This window comes from Myiozetetes cayanensis, unplaced genomic scaffold (assembly GCF_022539395.1).
Source record: "Myiozetetes cayanensis isolate MyiCay16 unplaced genomic scaffold, myiCay2020 scf28, whole genome shotgun sequence".
Taxonomy (NCBI): domain Eukaryota; kingdom Metazoa; phylum Chordata; class Aves; order Passeriformes; family Tyrannidae; genus Myiozetetes; species Myiozetetes cayanensis.
In genome coordinates this window covers 717,205-738,033 of record NW_026087499.1, presented here as the reverse complement: position 1 = coordinate 738,033, position 20,829 = coordinate 717,205, and the positions used below count along the sequence as shown (strand labels likewise).

Here is a 20,829-nt window from a genome sequence, read left to right as displayed (position 1 = left end):
CCCGCATCTCTGAGCAACGCCGACAGTCACTGCGATATGGGTTTTTTATTTATATTCAGCACGCGGAATCGCGTTCTCAAACAGGAACCCATGTCATTGGGAAAAAAATAAAATACATATATATTTGTTAATATGTGTACTCCTAGTGTATGTATAATTATTTATAATAAGCATTTGGAAGCGTTAAAGGAACAATTTATATAAAGATTTTTGAAATCCAAGCACACTGATCTACCTGGAAAATCCAAAAGCTGGTAGGCAGGTTGGCTGCAGGCAAATTAGAAAAACTAATCAGCTCTGTATATACAAAACACCACCACAAACTCACTCCATGGGAGCAAAAAACACTAAAACTTTCCCTCATATTACCATATACCACTTATTCCAGTGCCCACAGTACCAACAAATGCCATCCTGGAAAGCAACAGGCAGAATGTTACAGGTAAAGATGTGGGGATTTCTGCTTGGTACAAATCTTCATGCCTTGGGTCTTTATAATAGACTCTCTCTGAAACTCTTAAAGTCACATGCTGCAGTCTATGTACGGTTATTTTAATCGAGATCAAACTAGAGAAACTCAGTATTTGAGTGTAAAGTGCACTGAAGCAGGTAAAAGCTCTACATTTATTAATTCAAGCTCTTCAGGTCCCAACCAAGATTATTTTTTCTTTTCTTTAAGGAGCCATTTCTTGGGGATATGGACCTGGAGGATTTAGTTTAACCCTCCTGCCAAGTGGGCTCATAAGGCACTTGGTGCACAGTAAGAGGCCACATTTTGTCACCTGCTATGTAGTGGCACAACACAGGGCAACATCCAAACAGCCCTTTGGCTTTTTCATTTGGTGCTAATTCCTGGTGTTGAGCAGTGTTTTGGGTACAGCTCCACTGCCTTTAGAACCCTAAACCTGCCCTATATGTATGGCCAGGCTTCCCCCATGTGTGGCTCCTGTTCCTTGACCACCTTTTTAAATATGCTATGAGCAACCCTGTGCTCAGTCATTGAGACAAAGGAAGAAATACTGTCCTGTCATCTCTTCGAGTATTTTTTGCCAGTGCTTTTATTTGGGCCCCCTCGGATTGAGATCTTGCTTCCTATGGAGGGAAGTTGGTATTTTGCTCCTGAAGGACCCGGTTTCCTTAAATAGTTGCCACTTACTTTGGCTGTGAAGAGAAAATAGAGATCATTATTGCAAACACATCCAGTCCCAGTATTGAATTTTATCCATCATTTTGATTTTCAGGATCTATTAAGTCTGAATGACTGAAGCAACTAAAAGCTGGCAGGCACTGAGCCCGAGTGCATCCCACACCAGGACTGGTTGAACTAAATGGTCAGGTTCTTTTCCTATCTCTAGGAAACTTATGGCAGCTGAAAGGGGCAATTCCATAGTTCTCATAATTCTTTCAGGAACGTGGTGTAGTTGTGACAGGCAGATATGAGCAAAGCACACATCAGACAAAGGAGGTGAACTCTGAACATGCAGCTGAATAAAGAACTCCAAAGAGTCTAAATGAGGAAAGAGTTGGATGTTACTGGCCAAGAGTTCTGGTGCTGCAGGCAGTTTGTTTAACTTCTGTGTTCTGGAAATAAAAGGATTTTCCATGTGCTCCACAAATAAAGACAACTGTTAATAAAACACCTGACTTCAGCATCAGCGTCTCTTTGTTGGTAAAGGAGCTGCATAATGATAAATTCTGCCTAGTTCCTGGGTCTGGAGTGGAAAGGAAAAGCAGTGTACAGCACTCACTGTTCAGTTCATCCTGTAATTAGGATCAGATTTATACCTTCTGATTGGACACTAAAAGCTAAATCAGCCCTGGTTTCCTGTGTCAGCATTCAGGAGCTTTCCAGAACATTCACTGTTCAGCAGACTGTTCTGCTCTTGGCCATCCTGTTCTGCAGAAAAAATAAAACCCTGAACTGATCAATGTATCAAATTGCCAGTTTCCCCAGTCAGCTGAGCTAAATGGCCTTGTTTGGAATGACTGCTATAGAATGATTTTTGGTATCTGCTCCCCAGCACACTGTACCAGCACAAGAACTATCAGCTCACACAAATGCAAACCACAAGTTGCACAGACACAGCTCACTCCTGGGGGTGTGCCTTAAGGCAGCACCAGTAAAAAGCATAAACGTGATTATCATTAACTAATACCTTACCAGGCTGCAACAGAATGGTTTTATTCATCAGGGATAGCCTCCGCTGATTCATTTTACAGCCATCTTGGTCCATCAGGTGAGACTTCCAGGCCTAAATTTTAGAAATTAGAAAGAAGGGATAGTAAAACACCAAAAAAATTAGCCAACGATTTACCTGGTCACACAGGGAAAATCAGAGCTGTGTACAGACCTTATGGCAACAGCATTTTAATCTGCTCAAGTATGAGCACCTTGTGACTTACTATGGAATAGAAATCAATATACCCATTATTTTAATATATTTTAAAGACACATCACGTTAAAACAATCACCCTACAAAATCAGCCCCAAGTGGAGGGCAGGCTCACCTCCTCTCCAGGGGGAAAGTTCTCATGGCACAACGGGCAATGGTTTGCCACATTTTCTGGTTGGGCAGCTGAAATTGGCAGAAAAATAATGTAAGAATAGCAAAGACAGGCTAATTTCAAATACAACAGGAGAACTTGCATAGCAAAGAGCATACTCACGATTGCAGTTCCTGCTCTTCACATGTTTGGGCAGCTCCTCCTTGGGCAGGGCCTCACCGCAGCGCTGGCACTTCCCAAAGCTGTCCCTTTTGTCACAGTCAGCCAGCAGGTGCTCTGTCAGGCTCGAGATCTCCACCATCTGCAACACAGCCAGGGCCACCCAGGGAGGTTTGTGCTGAGTAAGTGGGGGTGGGATTCAAAAACCTGCTTACGACATTTTTGGAAGGTAAGTCTCACCTTCCAAAATGACAAGGGGAAAATGTAATTTAGTTCAATTATTAATACATATTCTAATGCTGCTCTTTTCCAAGAGCACTACCCAAATCCCACAGGTGTGCTCAGAATTCATCTGCCTGAGTGTTAAACATCTTATAGTGCCTCAGAACCAGAATAACAACAGCCAATGTCTTTAGTAGCTCAGTCTGACCTGTTTGCAGTGCTCACATCGGGTTAACATGGGGCAGTGCTTCCAGTAATGCAGATCCAACCCTTCCTCTGTGAAGGATTCATCCCTTTCACCACAAAAAATACACAAGCTGGGAAAAAAATACAAACATCAGTGACATCAGAGTGAAATGGATGAACCCTGTTCCTTCTGTTCAAAGCTGTTCTGAAAAACAGCCACCAGCCTGGAATATAACATTTTTTCCCCATGTAGTGCTGACCTTAGGATGGGGCAGGTACTGGGATGTAATTTATGGTCAGTACAACTATAAAGCATTTGTTCATATAGAAACATTAATTCCACTAAAGCCCTGACAACAGCTCACTGGAACTGGCCTTCCTGGCTCCAGAATTTCCAAGTGCTTCCTCTGTGACCTTCCCTACAATACCCAGGAAAGCTACACCGTATTCTTCCCTTATTTCACACTGGTACCTGAATATTAAACTGTGGCCATTTCTTATCCTAGAAGCAACTCGTCAGAAAACAAAGTCACACTACCCAAGAACTTGCAAAAAAAAAAAGAAAACTAGCTGGGATTGCTTGGTGATAATTCCCAATCTGTTAGAAGAGATTTTAGTCATTACTGTTTCACTGCTGAAGGTATTAGCTTTGATCTACTAGAGAAATATTATTACTGTTATTAGCTCACAGGTGCTTAAGGTGATTAGAGACTGCTCATCTCACTTACTTATCCAGGTAATTTGCAACTGAGGAAACATCCTCTGGAATCTCTGCTGGTGCAGCCTGGGGGCTTTTGTTTACCTGGTAATCTAGAAGGAGAGACCTATTAAACCAAGATCACATTTTAACTCATCTACAGTTCTTAACACTATTTGAAACTACCTACCTTGATTATTTGGTTTCTGAAAGTCAGATTCTTTCTCCTAAAGAGCAAAGAAATTTTAGGTCAGAAATTTGCTAAATGGCTGTGATGACTTCAGGGAGAAAGGGAACACATTATATTCTAAATTTTCTCTATAATTTGAAGTTTAGAAGGAGAGCCAAAGCACTAAAAGGTTTGTGCTTCTGGTGCTCAGGCAAATCTCTCAAGTATGAAGGTTTTATTTTATATTATAAAGCTATTATTATTATTTTATACTGGACTGCTAAAGAGGAAAGTCACCCAGTGTATGTCTGGAGTCTCTCTCTCTTGTTAAGTATAATGAGACAACATCAATGTTCATTATCTAAGCCCACAATACCTGAGCAACAAAGGACTAAAATGAATAAAAATTAAAACCAAACCACCCTCACCTCTTCACCTTGAACCTCTGCCTGCACCTCCTTTTGAGCTGCCAGCTGATGTGGCAGAACTCTTATTTCTTCATTCTTCTGTTTCTCTGCTTCTTCTTTGGCTGCCTTTCTCTGTGCCTGCCAGGAAATACTTGGTCAGTTCCAAAGGCATTGGAACCATCCATCACACAGAACAGATTGCAAAACACATCAGCACAGAACAAATGGCCACTGCAGAACTGCAAACTTCCTGCACAGTTAAATGATGGGTCATTTACAGTGACACCTCCCTCCTCCCAAATTCAGAAAGGAACACCCAGCAGAGCCTTTGTGCTCACTGCTCCCAAGGCCTGCCAGCAGAAAACACTATTTGTGCGTTTTCCAAACTGCTCATGCACTATTTCAGCAGGACCACCTCTGTATTCCTTGCTGGCTTTATTCCCAAGAGGGAGTACAGGGAACACACTGAGCTATCTGCACTTAGGAAGGTTCCCCACACACCTGGAGACACTCTGTACCTGTGCCGGGAAACCAGGGCATTACTCAGCTGAACATCACGTGTGAAGTGGCCACGTACGTCCTGCCCTCCCCTTACATACCCTCATTTCAGGCTCAGAAAGCTTCCCGTCGATTTTGGCAAAGCCCTCGAAGAGTGTTCTGTAGCGCACGGTCCTGCGGGCGCTGGCGTTGCCCGGAGGGAGATGCTCCAGCACGGCCGCGCGGTGCTGCCCGTACATGTCGAAGATGATCCGCAGCACCACGTCCCGCACCTCGCGGGCCCTGTGCTCCAAAGCTCCTGTGGCAAACTGAGAAGAAATAAAGAATTCGGTCTCTCTTTTCTCACGTTTCTAAGGACTCATTTATTAGTCCCAAAGCAATTATTTTCCTGCAGCAGGAGGAATCTTCCTACAGACAGGTTTTGCAAACGCTTTTTGACCCGTTGATTCTTTTCCCCCCATGTTGACATCTTGGTTCATAGAATTATAGAATGGTTTGGGCTGGAGGGGACCTTAAAGCTCAGCTTGTTCCACCCCCCTGCCATGGGCAGGGACACCTTCCAGTAGTCCATGTTGCTCTAACATGGCCAACCTGGCCCTAAACTACCAGCACTGTTTACTGGGGGGAATACACCTCTTCAGGAATTCACTAAGCACTCCAAAACAGCCAGGCAAGGCCCCATAAAAGCATGAAAAAGACCTCCATGTGCTGCAGCCTCCTACCTTCATGACGTTGTTGACAGTAAACCCAGAGTTCTCAGTCCCCAGGGCTCTCAAGAGACATTCCACCAATTCCACGTGACTCATCGCCAGGTGTGTTGGGGAGTTTGGTTTTAATGGTTTAACCAGGTGGACTGGGACAATCTGGAGAGGTTTAACTTCAGTGCACAGTGCCATTTCCTAGAAAAAGAGAGTCAATGTGCAGGCTGGAGCTCAACAAGGACAGCTACCTGTTATTCTCATCTCTGCAGGTCACTTGCAACAGAGAACACAAGAGTTACATCTTCCTACACGTGCAGCAGCAGCAATCCCCACACTGTCCCTCACAACAGAGGTGACAAAACATGGCCAGAAAAAATTCTGCAAAGACATTCAGTTGGTTCTGCCACTTTGCCTTCCACATATTTACAGCCATAAACTAAAATACAAGAAGTTCCACCTCAGCATTAAGACCTTCTCTCCATGGAGGGGCTGAACAGGCTGCCTGGGGAGGGCATGGAGTCTCCCCCTCTGGAGACATTCCAAACCCACCTGGACACACTCCTGTGTCACCTGCTCCAGGTGACCCTGGCAGGGGGGGTTGGACTGGATGATCTCCAGAGGGGCCTTCCAACCTCAACAATTCTGGGATTCTGTGATAAGCTGTAACCCTTCACAGCAACCAACCCTGGTCTCCCAGCCCAGCCTGATCCACCTGGGAGCTCCACGACCTGCCTAATCAACTCAAAGCCCAACGTGAAGGGAAACACCCACCCGGATGAAGGCAGAAGCCAGAAGGCGAAGACGGGATGAAGAGTCTCCTGTTCTCGAAAGCAAATCTGGCAGGGTTGTTTCCACGCAATAAGAAGTCTCTAGCTTCCCTAGTTTATGTTTTGGTATATATTGTGTAATGATCATTTTTAAGAGTTTCAGGGAAGCTTGAAAAACCTAAACCAAAAACAAAAAGGAAACACTGAGCAAAAATACCACAGAGATCCCTCTTTTCAGGCAATACTGTAAAATCTGTTCTTAATCTGGAATAACAGTAGCATTCTTAGCAGAAGCTACTTCAGATAACTCTCTTCCAGAAAACCTGTTGCCAAGGCTTCTGAAAGGCTTCAGAAATTGTTTTATAAAGAGTAAAAACTCTTGATTTGTTTTCTTCTCTTCTTGCTGAAGGCTTATTTGAAAGCAAAGTGTCCTTCAGATAAGTGCAGTCTCTCAAGCTGGAAACTAAAAGTTATTTCATTGCTGTATTTCAACTTTTAACAAAATAAAAGGCTCAACCTCACTGCACATTTACTGCATCAGCAGGTATTCCTCCAGCTCATGGCTCAGTCCAGGCCAGTATTTTCCATCTGCTCAATGACAGACACTGCCCAATTGTTTTGGAGTTTGGGGGGTTTTGTTTTGATTTTGAACTTACTCAACAGTACATCTATAAACTATTTGTTCAAGCAGGTTAACATCATGGCTCTTCAATTTTGGCTGCCAGTCCTTCCCTGGAGCATCAAACCTGTCCCAACTTACAAAAGACACGGTGTCTTTGATGGCTCTCCTTATGAGGAAAACAGCAGCCCTCAGCATGTTTCTTAAATCCTCCTTTGGAGTGTTCACTGACACTTCCATCAGCTTCTTATACACAGCCAGTAACGCGTCTTCCCGATATGACCAGGTTCTGGAATACGCTCCTGAAACCTGAGCACAGAGCAAGTTTATCTCTTAAAAGGTCCACACAGATATTTCAATACATATTCAACATTTATACAGAGAAAGAACCTCAAAAAAAGCTTATGAACTGAAGCATGAAATCCCCAAGTGTTCCCTACAGGAATGTGGCTTTATTAAAAGCACACATTTTGAAATGTGACAAATGAAATGGATTAACAGGTCAGGCTGAAGGAGTCCTTCGAGGCACAGTGAAGGCTTCTCTCCCTATAAAAGACAGTGGGAAGTTATGGGTATTCTGAGTCCCTACCCTAAAGCAGACAACTGGGTCCTGTCTGCTTACCAGCCCATCAGCTAATCAAACATACAAGCTACAGCATCATATAAAAACAGGTATCCATATAGCCAAGGCCAAATTTTAATCTCAGTTTCTAAGTAATAGCTCTGAATATGTAAAAATCCTTTCAACTCAACACAGACCACAACAATCTGTGGGTCTATGATGCTGGTTTTTACCAAAGCTTCTCCAAAAACGTCAACAGCAGGGCTGGCCTCCCTCAGTGCCTTCTCCGTGAGTGGTTCGGGCTCCCCAGTAATGCCAGTCCTCGGGGTATCACCAGTGTCCTGTTCAGTCACCCCTGGCTCCAGGTAGGCAACAGCTTCATCCATCTGCTTGCAGATGGCTGGGAGAGGCCTCTCGTCATAAGGTAAAGATTCAGCCTAACAGAGAAGACAAAATTTGAGTTCTGGAAATGACTCAGATGTGAAGTGGTTTCATCGCTAATTGGATTCACCTCAACACAAATTTCTCATATCAAAGCTGCACAATTAACCACGAGAGGAACCACAAGACCTCATTGTTTGGAAGGCTGGACACCAGGTCCTTTGCTCTGATGGGTTTTGCAGTTACAGAGGTAACACTACTCACATTTTCCTTGGAGGCTGTGGGCTGAGTCCGAGAAGGACGAGGGGACTGCTGGGAAACAATGGGCTCAGCAGAAGTGGCATCCACTGGCTGCTCCTGCAGCACAGGCTCTGCCCGCTGGGGCTGTCCCTCAGGTGGGTCTGTGCGCTCAGGAGGGGGGTGCTGGGGGCTCACAGTGTCACCCACAGGCCCCAAAGGCAACTTGGGTGGTTTTCGGATCTGAGAAAGGGAAGGAGATTCTGTACAGCAGGGCTAAAAATGAGCTAAAATCAATTAGTACAGCTACACCTCTGGCTGTCAGCAGGATTCTGCGCTTCCAAGTAAACATCAGACCTGGCTCGCAGGTGTGTCATCATTCCCACTGGATGCAGCTTTATCAATCAATCAGAAAATAACTCTGTGTGGATGCCTGTGTGGAGAGACTACAAAGCTTCCTCTCCTAAGAACAACATAAAACTATATAAAACAATCACATGGATTCTATATGGTTAAGCCTTGGTGCCAGCCTAAGACTCTTCTACCCCTCCAAGAGACAAGAAATTATCTTATTCACCTGCACCAGGTAGCCCTGAAATTAGGCAAAACATTCAGGATTCCAGTGCCATTTGCTCGAGACTTCAACAGTTTAACATAACTTACAGAGATCTAGGCATGTTCATAAACACACCACGTGAGAGTCTTTGGCTGGGGAAATCCACAATCCAAACAGGAAACTGAAAAGCTCATGTAAATGTCATAATAGCTGTGTAATAACTCTTACTCTTTGAACCTTTTTGGTTGCTCTGCCATTTCTATTCAGAATACCCCCCGAGTTCAGACTGACAGCACCCACCAGCAGCTGTGCATCCAGGAGGTCGTGCAGCTCCAGCTGCTGATACACCTTCAGCCGGTACTCATCCATTTGTTCCTTCTTCTTCTTGGCAAGATCATAATCCTCCTTCTCCACCGCGTAGCGCTTCTCCACCTCGTACCGGCCCAGGCGCTCCCCCACCTAGAATTGGTACAATGAGACACCTTGCAATAACCTTACAGTCCATTTCTTGGAATCATCTTACTCTATTTATGTATATATTTCCAGCCAAATTGTTCAATCAAACCATCTGAATTTAAAATTATTGCTTTGGAAATACATTGGAAATCATTACGATTCCACACGACCGGCAGGGCCCTGGTGGGCCACTGGAACACAGCTCCACTTAGGAGACAAAAGACCTCTCAACACCACCTTCTGCAAGTCTGCAATGGCCTGTTTGAGTTTCTTGGCGTGGTCGTAGCGCTCGTGCCACACGGCTTCCCGCTTCCTCTCATCCAGCCTACGGATTATCTGAGCGACCTCCGGGTCCTGGTACATGTCAAAAGCCAAATCATCCAGAGGGGAAATGGAGTCAGATTTCCTGAAGTCATAAAATGAATAAAATAACCCACAATAAGCCAGGCTGAGGGAATGGCTTCTCTTTTTGCTAGCAGGGAATCAACAAAACACAGAGACCAACAACTACTTTTGAGTGAGTAGAGGTTTTCCCAGAGTATACACAAAGAACATCCTTACCCAAGGTAAGTTCCATCTAAGGCAGGATCATCTGATTTAATTCCCAGGTAATGGTCTATCAGCTTCTCTCTAGAGGGCTTTGGAAGGAGGCAAAAAAAAAATCTTAATGCATATTCACCAACATCAGGTGTGTGTTCAGGACAGAAGTTCTGACTTGCCATTACCCCAGGAACCTGTACCTGAACAGGTGGAACAGCACCTGAGCAAGAGGACAGGGATGCTTTGCACTTACACTGCTCATGCTGTCATTGCTGTAGTCTGCTGGATCCCCAATGATGTTCACAGCTACCAGGGCAACCTGCAGAGATTCACAGAAAATGGAAATGCATAAACCTGGTTGTGATTCCAAGTCACTTCTAACCTGTTATTTGTATCTTCTGTTTTAAAACAAGCCAAAATAAATCCAGGAGCTTTCAACCAACATTTCTGGCTTCTACAGATCAAAGAAGCAGATTTCTGTGCCTGTTCTGTACTAGGGAAGTGTCACTTGGATTACCAGGCAAAGACTCTTAACTCACCTGTCCATATACGTTGTATTTATTGACATAATTCTTATGGAAAATCAGCTTCAGGTACTGGCCAACTGCATCCAGGTACACAGATTTTAACTCCCGTGCTTTGAAGTCAGTCTTCTCATTGTCTGAGAGAGGGACGTAGCTGGGAAGGAAAACACAACACCTGAGCAGAGGACACATCCAGACACACAGGTGGATTTCTGCTCCTTGGGGTAGGACCCTGCTAAGGTTCAAAACTCCCTCATAACTGAGGCAACATCTGCTGTCACCTGACAAGGCTTTTCGTCTGCAGGTGCCTCTTACACCTGCATCTTCAGCTCTGTCACATATCCACACGAGCCCCAGGTCTCTCTGCTGCTTTTACAGCATGTCCACACCTCTCGCAACCCGTAATGAACATTATTTTCCCCTGATTTTCTGATTAACACAATAAACCCACTCAGAGCTTTCTGACTCACCCAAGTCTCTGAAACCTCTCTGACTGATATGGAGAGAAGTATTCAGGTAAACTTTCACTGATGTAGAACTCAATTTTGCTGGAAATCATGTACTGGTGAGCAAGCAGCTGCAGCTTCCGTATCCGACACCTCTCCACCAACTGCAGGATGATCTCCTGGGGATACTGACAGAGCCTGAAACAGACACAGTTTCTAAATGAAATCATCCTTTTGAAGAGGACTTTGCTTCCAACTTGAGCAACATTTAATTATTAAACTTTCACATTGCTATTGTTTAAACCAGCATTATAAATACTGTAAAAAGAACCCGAAGAGCAGAGTGGAAACACTTTTCCCTTCCCTTTACTGCACTATGTGTATGTTCAAGTGCCCCACACCAGTCTAGAGGACATGCTGAGACAGCCAGATTTTTCACACTAAGCCAAAGCAGTTGCAATCTCCAAGCCTGCCAAGATCAAAAGCACTTTTCCCTTTTCCAGGCCTTTATTTAAATGCAACATGGTGCCTTTAGGTGGCAACCAAGGTGCTTTTTTCTCCTCAGGATGAGGATTCCATGGGACTAAAGTAACTTTTTTTTTTCATCAGTTTGGTCTGGGGTCCTGCAAACTACTCTTGGCCATGCCTGGCACAGCTCCCACTCGTCTTAAACTCTGTTCTGCAGAACATCACAGCTTCAGGACCACTTGCTGGCAGTACCTGGGTGAGCGCCACCCGTTCACCGTCGGCCCGTGAACCATCAGCTCCCGGGCGCTGAACCCGTCCTCGTGTCCCGACGAGCTGACCACGGTGAAACCGATCTTGTGTGGCATCCTGAGGAGCTGAGCTGGTCACAGCCACGGCCTTCAAGCTTAAACTCATCCCTGGAAGGACGATAAAAGACCGCTGAGACACTACAGTCAAAGAATGAAATCCTGTGGTCTTGTTAAGTCAGTAGATGATGACCACAAATCTCAGTTTTCTTTAATTAATACTGGCATGACAAAACACACCACGTTCTTGTGGTGTGGGCTTGGTTAGTGCTGAGCACTTGCAGAGCACTTTGCCAACAGCAGTTTGATAAGCCAAGATGGAGCTTTAAGCTAAGAGCTCCAAACACACACAGGAGCGACCTGCACCACCCTCTGCGTGCTGGAGCCACAGCAACAGACAACAAACCAAGCGCAGGGTTTGTCAGTTTAGCCCCTTTTCCCAGCCCCGGGGACGGCAGAGGGTGGGGGCACAGGACAAGCACCGGGCCCGCCGCTGCCCACCCCGGGCCGTGCCGGTGTTATGGCCCCAAAACCCTCCCTCCCTCCTCCTGCCGCTCGGCCCCGCAGGCCCGGAGGAGCCAGGGCAGCGCCGGCCCCGGGGAGCAGCCAGGCCGGGCCGCGCACAAGGCACGGGGGTCCCGGCGGGGGCTCGGGGAGGGCCGGGCGGGGGAGCGGAGCGGCCGGGCCGGGGTCCGGTCCCCACCTGGCTCGGCGCGGCCATCGCCGCTCTCATGGCAACGCGGCCCGCCGCGCACGCGCCACCCACGCGCCCGGCGCGCCTGCGCGGGGCGGGCCCGGCCCGGGACGGGCACCGGGATCGGGACCGGGACCGGGATCGGGATCGGGATCGGGATCGGGATCGGGATCGGGATCGGGATCGGGATCGGGATCGGGACCGGGACCGGGGAGAGCAGCACCGGGCGGGACATGGCGGAGCCGCCGCGGCCCTTCCGCCTGCGCGGGGCGGGCGGCCCGCAGAAGTTCGGGGTGGCGGCCGGGAGCCTGCGCGGGCTGCTGAGGAAGGGCTGCCGCCTGCTGCAGGTGCCGGGCGGGCCGGGCGGGCCGGGGGCTGCCGGGGGGCCCGCCCGCCGCTCACCCGCCCGCGGGGCAGCTTCCCTTGGCAGGCAGCCGCCTGTGCCTGTACGAGGACGGCACGGAGCTGACCGAGAGCTACTTCCGCGTGCTGCCGCCGCAGACCGAGCTGCTGCTGCTGGGCCCCGGGCAGAGCTGGCGGGGATGTGAGTGCGGGGCCGGGCGGGGGTCCCCGGGGGCACAGCTGGCGGGGATGTGAGTGCGGGGCCGGGCGGGGGTCCCCGGGGGCACAGCTGGCGGGGATGTGAGTGCGGGGCCGGGGGCTCGGCTCAGCCGGTGCCACCCCTCCCGCCCCAGGTGCCAGCGACATCGAGCGGCTCCTGGCCGCGCTCTGCAGCCAGCGGGATGCTCTGGTGGAGGCTGCGAGGAAGCTGCTGACGGATGAGCGGGCTCCCCGCAGGCAGAAGCTGCTGGCGGATCTCATCCACAACCTGAGCGAAAACATCCTGGCCGAGGACAAGGAGGACGACAAGAAGTGGTTTGAAGGTGTGTCTGTGGCCACAGAGAGCTGCTGAGGGACCCCCGGGGCTTGTTCTGCTCAAAGTCAGTTTTGTTACTTTACTGCTCTTAAAGAAGAGTTGTTTAAAAGTTTGGGAGTGCTTCTGGCTGGTGGGATAAGGTACCTGGTCAGAGGACTAGTTATCCCTTCCAGTAGCATGTGTCTTTAGGTTTCTTTAAAATACAAGCATATTTATTATCAGCAAATGGTAAAGACAGCATTTCCTATTGGTCTGTCCAAGATTTTTTCCCCATTAATCTAGGTCTGCATTTATGATCTTTTAATGATTTTTTAGTGGTACATCAGTAACTAGCACAGCTCAGCCAGCTAACCTCGCCTTATGTTCTGTTTATAACTCTGCAAGGTCCCTCTCCCATTCCCAAGTCATTGCTGCAGTTCTTCCCCAACAATTCTGTTTTCCTTTCACAATCTCTTAGTGTTCCACATATGCACGTTAACAAGAAATATTTAACAACCACAGTACCAGCCACTGCTCTCCCAGCAGATGCTGCGTGGGGCCCCTTTCAGTGCTAAGGGCAGGGTAGTCCCAAACCGGTAAAATAAAAATGGGAAAGAAAAAAAACCTGTGCATCCTGAGTTAGTGAAAAGCCGGGATGAACACCCAGCTGGGCAGGAGCCGTGCTGAGGTACAAAGCAATCTCGCTCCCTCCAGGGCTGGAGTCTCGGTTCAAGAACAAATCCAGCTACATGCGGCACAGCTGCGAGAGCAGAATGCGGGGCTACATGAGAGAGGTACAAGTTTCTGTTGGAGCAACTTATTGTCAACAGTCATTCTGTGGCCACGGGAATTTTTAAAAAGCACTTTTACAGTGCAGCATTGTGGTTGTAGAACAGAGCCTCAGGCTGCCACAGGAACCAAGGAGTGACTGTTGGATTTCCCCCTCTAGGTTAGTGGTTTTATTTCAAACGTTCATCCTGCAGCAAGAGACGCCTACAGAGGGGTAATGGACCTGATGGCAGATAAACTGAAATCTGTGAAGTATAACGGGTGCTACTTCGACAGAAGGGAGGAGGAGGAGGCAGCACGTCTGTGTACTGTGGAGGGGTGGTTCTCCTGTCAGGTATGTGCAGCCCTTCCCAAAGCAGACTCATGGAATCATGGAATGGTTTGGGTTAGAAGGGACCTTAAAATTCATCTCATTCCACCCCTGGCCATGGGTGACAAGTGTGACACCTTTCACTGCAGCCCTCTGGTTTCACAGGGACCTTTTGACAGAGACGACTGCCCGTGTAAGCATTCCATCAACCCCTACAGCAACAGGGAAAGCAGGATCCTCTTCAGCACCTGGAATCTGGATCACATGTATGTACAAAGTGTTAATCCAGACTTACCTGATTCATGCCCTTCCACTCCCTCAGGAAAGGTTTAGCCTTAGTCTTTACTCCCCTGCTCTGCCATGAATATTTTGTGAGAAGAGGTGCTGGGGATGCTGCAGCTGTTCTGAGAACAACACCCTGAAGACAGATTATCATCCTGTCTCTCATTCGCTGCTTTGCTCCTGTGCAGATTTTCTTTGTATGGAAGCAAACCCCTCCTCACTGTGTTATCTCTGTGAATTCACTCTGGCAAAACCCCTCAGACCTATTTTAAATGTGCATGTGATGCAAAAAGGATTTGCTAAACTAATTTCCTTGGGGGGAAAAAATCATAAACCTAGTTATGGAGAAAGAATTCCAGTTCTGCCTGGCTCTGAAAGAAAGATGGAGGCTTGATTGCTCTGAAAAAACTCCTGATGGCAATATTGTTTTCTCTTTTGTGTCCCCGAGAATTGAGAAGAAACGTGCTGTTGTCCCAGAACTGGCAGAAGCTGTCAAAACACGCGACGGAAGAGAAGTGAACTGGGAATATTTCTATCAGCTGCTGTTTACCCTGGATAATTTAAAACTCGTACATATTGCTTGCCATAAGAAAACCACTCATAACCTCAGCTGTGACAAAACCAAAATTTACAGAAAGAGGAAGCAAAACCACGAGATTTCCTAGTGCTGTCTCTGGAAGGGACCTGCTGCTTTTTCTAATCGTGCCAGTGCTGTTGTTTTTAAATAGCTCCAGTTTCTTAAACAAGAACTGTTTAAGAGTCCCTGGCACGGGACTGGCTGAGTAACACAACCACAGCTCACAGAGCACACACTGATGCTCCCTCGCCTTCCCACTCCCTTTGAGCCTCCCTCAGCTCACACTGCGCCAAGGGTGTTAAAACCCAGCTGTGAGGGTACAAAATAAGGCTGACACTGTTTCCACCCTACCACCTCTTTCCTGCCATGACCACGGCACAAAACTTGCAGTGCACAGAAAGGAAACCTGCACAGAACATTTCTCACAAACTAACCTGTGGGGGCTCGTAGACTCCTATTCCTCTGTAAGCCAAACAAAGAATGATTTAGGATCATTGTTTTGCTCCATGCCTTTTGCAGGTAGCAGCTGGTTATTCCAGAAATAGGAAAAGTGATTCAGCAGCCGAGCTGCCACCTCACCCCTGCCAACCTCCTGCCCTCATCCCTGACCGCTCCTTTGCTGTCACTTCAGACGTGCCTCTCCCAGAAGGAAGAGCAAGGCCATGGCATAGCTTTGCTTTTCCCACCTTTGTTTGCCATCTCCCCACTGATTCCCTCTTCTTTTGAACATTTTCTGCCTTTTCAGCTTAAGTTTGCTTGAATTCAGGACCACCAGCAACAACATCTATAACAATCAAGTTTACAATAATCATGTTTACCTGGTGCTGTAGAGAATACTGATGGGGTAAAATACTTCCTACCTCAGACAATAAAACACAAATAGATGGATTTTTACTTGATTTTCTTTTTTAATACCAGCTGATAGCGAGTGAACTTTTAGGGACTGTCACTGTAATCAGTGTGATTTTTTTAAATAAAAAAAGTGACCCCTTATCTGCATTTGTGAGTATGTGAATATAGAGGTGCACGAGTGGTTAATCAGGTATGATAAAGCATTACGGTCTGAGCACAGGGAGACATACATGTTTATGGAGCACCAGCTACTTACTGCTCTGTAAATAACCCAGAAAGCTCTGTCTCCCATATTGATGCTCCTGCATGGAGCTCCTACTCCACATGGAATTGTACAGAGATGGTATTTCTGTGTAAGCCCCAACTTACTGGGTCTTGGAAGCTTTGCTACAGAGAGTAGTGATTTACTGTAAACAACAAACTCAATCCCCTCCCAAACATTTCAACCTGAGAAGTAAGGAGGTGCATTTTAAATACAGGATCTCTAACTCCACTGCTCACAATTCATCCATCCAGCTTGCCTGTTTGACGCTGGGGAGGGCAGCACAGCCGGGATTCTGGTGACAAACCCAGTGTCACCTGTGTGGAACACATCCCCAGAACTGGAAATCACCATTTTGCAGAGTGAAATGGATGCCTGTGTGTGAAACCGTGCTCGCTAGAAATAGCCAGCAGCAAACACAGCACTGAAGGAAAGCTGCTGCAAGATGGAGCTGGGCTGGAACCATGAATATGCGATTAAAAATCTGGATTTTTCCATGCTACAGAATTAGAGTGAAAAGGAGCCAAGAAATATTGTTGACAGAAACAATGCATCAGCTGGAGTGGAAATGGGACTGCATTACCATGCCATGCATATACAATTTGTTTGCCTTACAACTTTTGAATGTTTAACAGGCTCTAGCTGTAGAAATTAATATTTATTTAAACCATCTGCTGATAACATTTTTCCTCTATTTTTAGAAACATGGAAGGAACCATAACAATAAATAACTGGAAGCTTATTGCATAATCACACTTTCAAAGAAATACTCCAACAAACACTGGGTGAATTAACAGTTCCTGGAATTAGCTGAGGTTGCTCCTTTCTTTTCAAACATTCGGGGGGGGCTGCCCCACATCTTAGCAATCCATACTTGTTCCTCTGCCCATTAAATCCTCCTTTACATCCACCAAAGCATTTGTTTACAAAATCCCTGCTGGAAATCAGTCGAAAATCCTTAATGAGCTGCAGCACAGGGTGTCACAAAGAACAACTTTTACAGCAGAGAGTGGAGGTGGAGGCAGCAACACAGGGTGGGTGTTTGGGGAGCTGACGTGCAGTAAAAACGTGCTGAACTCCCAGAGATGAACACACTGAACTCACACTGACATCCTGCATTGCGTTTTGGCAGCAGAACTGCATGGTAGAGGTTTAATTGGTCCTGGTTTAGATGTAAACAACCCACACAACCTACACAGGAGAGATCCTTGTCCCTCTTTGTACCAGGGAGTCAACTGGCTCCTTTATTACCTGGGTGCCAGAGACATCACAGAATTAAAAGAATGTTGTTTTAGCATCTTTTCCTTGACTATTTCAAAAAAAAGGAGTGAAACCAAATATTCCCTCTAAATTGAGGCTCAAATTCATAAAAAACCTCTTAGGAATTTCTATTTTCCCTGGGTTTTTTCCCTAAATATTACTGGTGAAGTGGTAAATTACAATTTATTTCCAAATCACAGTCTTTGCCCCAGATAACTGTAGGAATACTGTATCTGCCAATTCCAGCAACACAAACTCCCAGTTTTCTCCCTGAGAAAAGGCAAACACAGACACCTTATGTTACTGACAGAACCATTGCTATGTGGTTGTGAAGAAAAAGAAGAAAGGTTTAATTTGTTTACAGTTTGTTGTTAGACAACATCCTCTTCCTCCTCCTCATCTTCCTTTGCCATGAAATGGAGGTTCCTGACTTCTCGCCTGCTCATCGTTGTGCTTGGGAGTGCAACTGCTGGGAGATCCTGGAGGAAACAGATAAATTCATTAAGGAAAAGTCCAAGGCAGGGGATTGGAACTGGATGATCTTTAAGGTCCCTTCAAACCCAAGCCATTTTATGATTCTGTTAAGAATCAATGACCAGTAAAAAACTATTTTGACAACAGTGCTGCAGCTGTGAATGTCTTTATCAGAAAAAAATATCTCTTATGGAATTGGACTAAAAAATCCAAATAAGAAAGATTTTACACCTAAAATTAATTTGGCTGGGCAAGTAATTTCATCTCTGATTGAGACAGTTCTGTTGTGGGGACAGCGATATGACTCCAGATGTCCCACAACACTGGTCAAGTTTGCCAACAATTTTGAGGCAAATTCAAAGTGGAGCAGAGCTGAGTGTAAAGCACCAACACACTCAGCACCTTACCGGCTCAAAATCCCCGAAGAAGCGGTGCACTGGCATGGGCTGGTTGCTGTCCTCGTCCGAGAACCCGCTGTGTTCCAGCTGCAGTGGCCTCCTCGGGCGGTCGGTGTCCTCCGAGCCAGACTCCTCAGCCAGCACGCTCCCACAGCTGCTCTCCTCTTCACTGAACACGTGACGGTGCAGGTACCCACCACTGCCCACTTTTAACGGGGTACTGCTCAACCTCACTGCACGTGGCTCCAGAGAAACATCACGCTCCTCCTCCTGTTTCCCTTCGTTAGTCTCTGGAATGCTTTCACCTTTTTCCTGCTGGAATGTATTGGTGTCTCCTGGATCTTCTGAACCTCGATCCCCATCAGACGCTTTTGGCATTTCCCCCAGCGCAGCAAGGTTTCCACTTCCACATGCAAGGCCTTCCAGTTCTGGTTTGGGACTGCTTTCTTCCCATTTCATCCTCTTTGAGGGTCGTTCATCAGCCACTTTGTGTGACAAACACTATTAGGAAAAAACACAAGATTCTAAACCTCATTTGAAATACAGAAAAATACAAGCACCTTATCTCTTTAATTGAAAGGCTGGATGGGGAACTGAAGGGCTCCATCACATGAGCAACACCTTGATCTAAATCTAAGAAAAGTAATGAGTAGAAAGTGCACATGAAGAGAGGAAAACAGCTGAAGGCAACTCATATAAGCCACAACATACAGTCCATCACCAGCAGAAAGCCACTTAGAGCATAAACTGGCACCATATGAGGTTAATGTCTTATCTTAATGTCCTTATCTTCTTAGGGATGCTGTTGATGACGCTACATGTACCAGGACTGACTACCCAGCATGGCGAAGCAGCACAGCCCACTCTGAGTTCCTGCACAGGCACAAACAACGCGCCGGAGAGCTGGCAAAGGCGAAGAATTTACTTAAATTCTCCTGGTGATGCTCAGCTTGTAGCAGTTAACAACAAGCTGCAATCCCCACGCTGCGACTGCCCGGCCCCGGGGCCTTGCCCCCGCTTCAACCCACCCGGCCCCGTCCATCCTACCGGGCTCGCCGTCTCGGTTTCTTCCCCCGCGGGCTGCGCAGGGTCGGTGGCCGGGGAACCCTTCGCCCCTCTGCCGGGCCGCCGCCGCCGGGGCCGCGCTGGGGGAGCGGGTCCGGGGGGCTGCGAGCGCCGCCCGCCCCTCACCACGCCGCCCGCCGCCATCTTGGCAGCGCGCGGGGCCCGCGCTCGCCATCTTGTGGAGCCGCCTCGAGCCGGCCGGGCAGGGCTCGCGGCCCAGCAGCCCCTGGCGAAGCGAGCACAGAGCGGGCACGGATCGCAGAATCGTGGGGTAGTTCGGGTTGGAAGGCACCCTGAAGATCATCCAGTGCTGCCCCCTGCCATGGGCAGGGACACCTTCCACTAGCCCAGGTTGCTCCAAGGCACGTCCAGCCTGGCCTCGGACACTTCCAGAGATGCCTAGTCTAAACCTACCCTCTCAGTTGGAACCCATTCCCTTTGTCCTGTCACTCCAGGCTCTTGGAAATAGTCTTGCCCCATCTTCCCTGTAAGTTCCTGTCAGGTTCTTCCTTCGTACCCACTACCCGAGATCTCCCTCACAGCTGTTGCCTGAGGAAAAACCCAGCCCCATCCTGCCTTAATAAACCTCTGAGATCTTTTGCTTCCCATCATATCTTCCTCCTGGAGCAGCGCTCGCCCCCATCCAAGATGTGGCCAGAGAGTTATTATTCAGATGTGCCTCTCTCTCATTTCCACAGCCCTCAGGGAACAAATTATGTCAGTAACTCAAATCCCCCTTTAACTTCAAGGACTCTGACGATGAGCAGATGAGTTTCCGTGCGGCGAAGCACCCAGATTTAAGTACGCAATTATCCCGGCTGGTGTTGCCGGGCAGGAGGAGCGCTGCTGCGGGGAACGACGGCAGTGCCGGTGCCCTGACAGCCGCGTCCCCGCGATGGGGCCCGCGGGCTCCATCCATCACATTAAACACAGCTCCTTCTCCGGTTAATTCAGCGCTTTGGGGACGCTGTGGGGATTTTTATAATTCTGTCCATCTGAGGGCACAGGAGCTTGTTTTTTTATAGCAGCCATTAATGTTCTTGCTCATTGCAGAGCCATCCCACGAGTCTCAGTGGTACCTGTGCCCCTCTGTCCAGCTTGGGTGATTAAATGCGTGTCTGTTCATCCTGGCCTTAAAAAACAGGAGCAACAATTTAAATCGCAAAAATAAGTGGCAAGAATGGGGATATTCAAGTAAGGCGTATTTTCTCAAAAGCATAAAATCTCCCAGTTAAACCATGCAGGTTTGGAGATGCCTGCTCATTGTTGTGCAATTTCCCTCGGTGCTTAGGGCCCTTCTGTGCTTTGTTCTTCGGGTGAGATAATTCATACTCTTCTCCAAAAGCTTCTTGACTTGCTCCACTCTTGCAGTGCTGTTGCTTGCAGCCATGGAATACAGATGATTGTTTTTATTAGGCATTGAAAACTTAGACTGTCTATTGTAAACAGCAGCAGACTAAAAGTGGCTGATGAACAGTGTTTCTGCAGCTGGAAAACTTGGTGGTTGTTTTAATTTCCACATCAAACTGAAAAAAGCAAGGGAAATTTAATGTTGGCAATTCTAATAAATATTTTTAACAACACTGTATGTTTCTTGTTGTTCAT

At 47.3% G+C, this 20,829-nt stretch overlaps 3 protein-coding genes across 4 annotated transcripts; 1 reads left to right on the top strand and 2 right to left on the bottom strand.

Moving 5' to 3' along the window:
- Positions 1-47: 47 nt before the first annotated feature.
- On the bottom strand, positions 48-12,167 carry CEP104 (centrosomal protein 104). The gene is made up of 22 exons (XM_050322542.1): positions 12,109-12,167; positions 11,353-11,516; positions 10,657-10,830; positions 10,202-10,340; positions 9,916-9,981; positions 9,684-9,760; positions 9,360-9,528; positions 8,967-9,125; positions 8,138-8,353; positions 7,726-7,929; positions 7,072-7,239; positions 6,316-6,489; positions 5,566-5,742; positions 4,945-5,151; positions 4,367-4,483; positions 3,960-3,996; positions 3,801-3,882; positions 3,095-3,203; positions 2,668-2,806; positions 2,509-2,576; positions 2,162-2,252; positions 48-1,161 (listed from the first exon to the last, which is right to left on the bottom strand). Exons 2-22 carry the CDS (start codon positions 11,463-11,465, stop codon positions 1,028-1,030), a joined length of 2,820 nt encoding a protein of 939 aa, XP_050178499.1. The 5' UTR covers positions 11,466-11,516; positions 12,109-12,167; the 3' UTR covers positions 48-1,027.
- Positions 12,168-12,285: 118 nt separating this feature from the next.
- On the top strand, positions 12,286-15,906 carry DFFB (DNA fragmentation factor subunit beta). 2 transcript variants are annotated; one of them, XM_050322527.1, is made up of 7 exons: positions 12,286-12,446; positions 12,517-12,643; positions 12,795-12,983; positions 13,670-13,749; positions 13,905-14,078; positions 14,220-14,320; positions 14,785-15,906. In XM_050322527.1, the coding sequence occupies exons 1-7, from the start codon at positions 12,333-12,335 to the stop codon at positions 14,999-15,001; spliced, it is 1,002 nt and encodes a 333-aa protein (XP_050178484.1). In that variant the 5' UTR covers positions 12,286-12,332; the 3' UTR covers positions 15,002-15,906. The 2 variants fall into 2 exon arrangements, with proteins under 2 accessions (XP_050178484.1, XP_050178483.1); XM_050322526.1 differs by having other exon boundaries at positions 13,905-14,320.
- Positions 15,802-19,368, bottom strand: CUNH1orf174 (chromosome unknown C1orf174 homolog). Its single transcript, XM_050322529.1, has 3 exons — positions 19,207-19,368; positions 18,169-18,660; positions 15,802-17,766 (listed from the first exon to the last, which is right to left on the bottom strand). The coding sequence occupies exons 1-3, from the start codon at positions 19,366-19,368 to the stop codon at positions 17,659-17,661; spliced, it is 762 nt and encodes a 253-aa protein (XP_050178486.1). The 3' UTR covers positions 15,802-17,658.
- Positions 19,369-20,829: the final 1,461 nt, after the last annotated feature.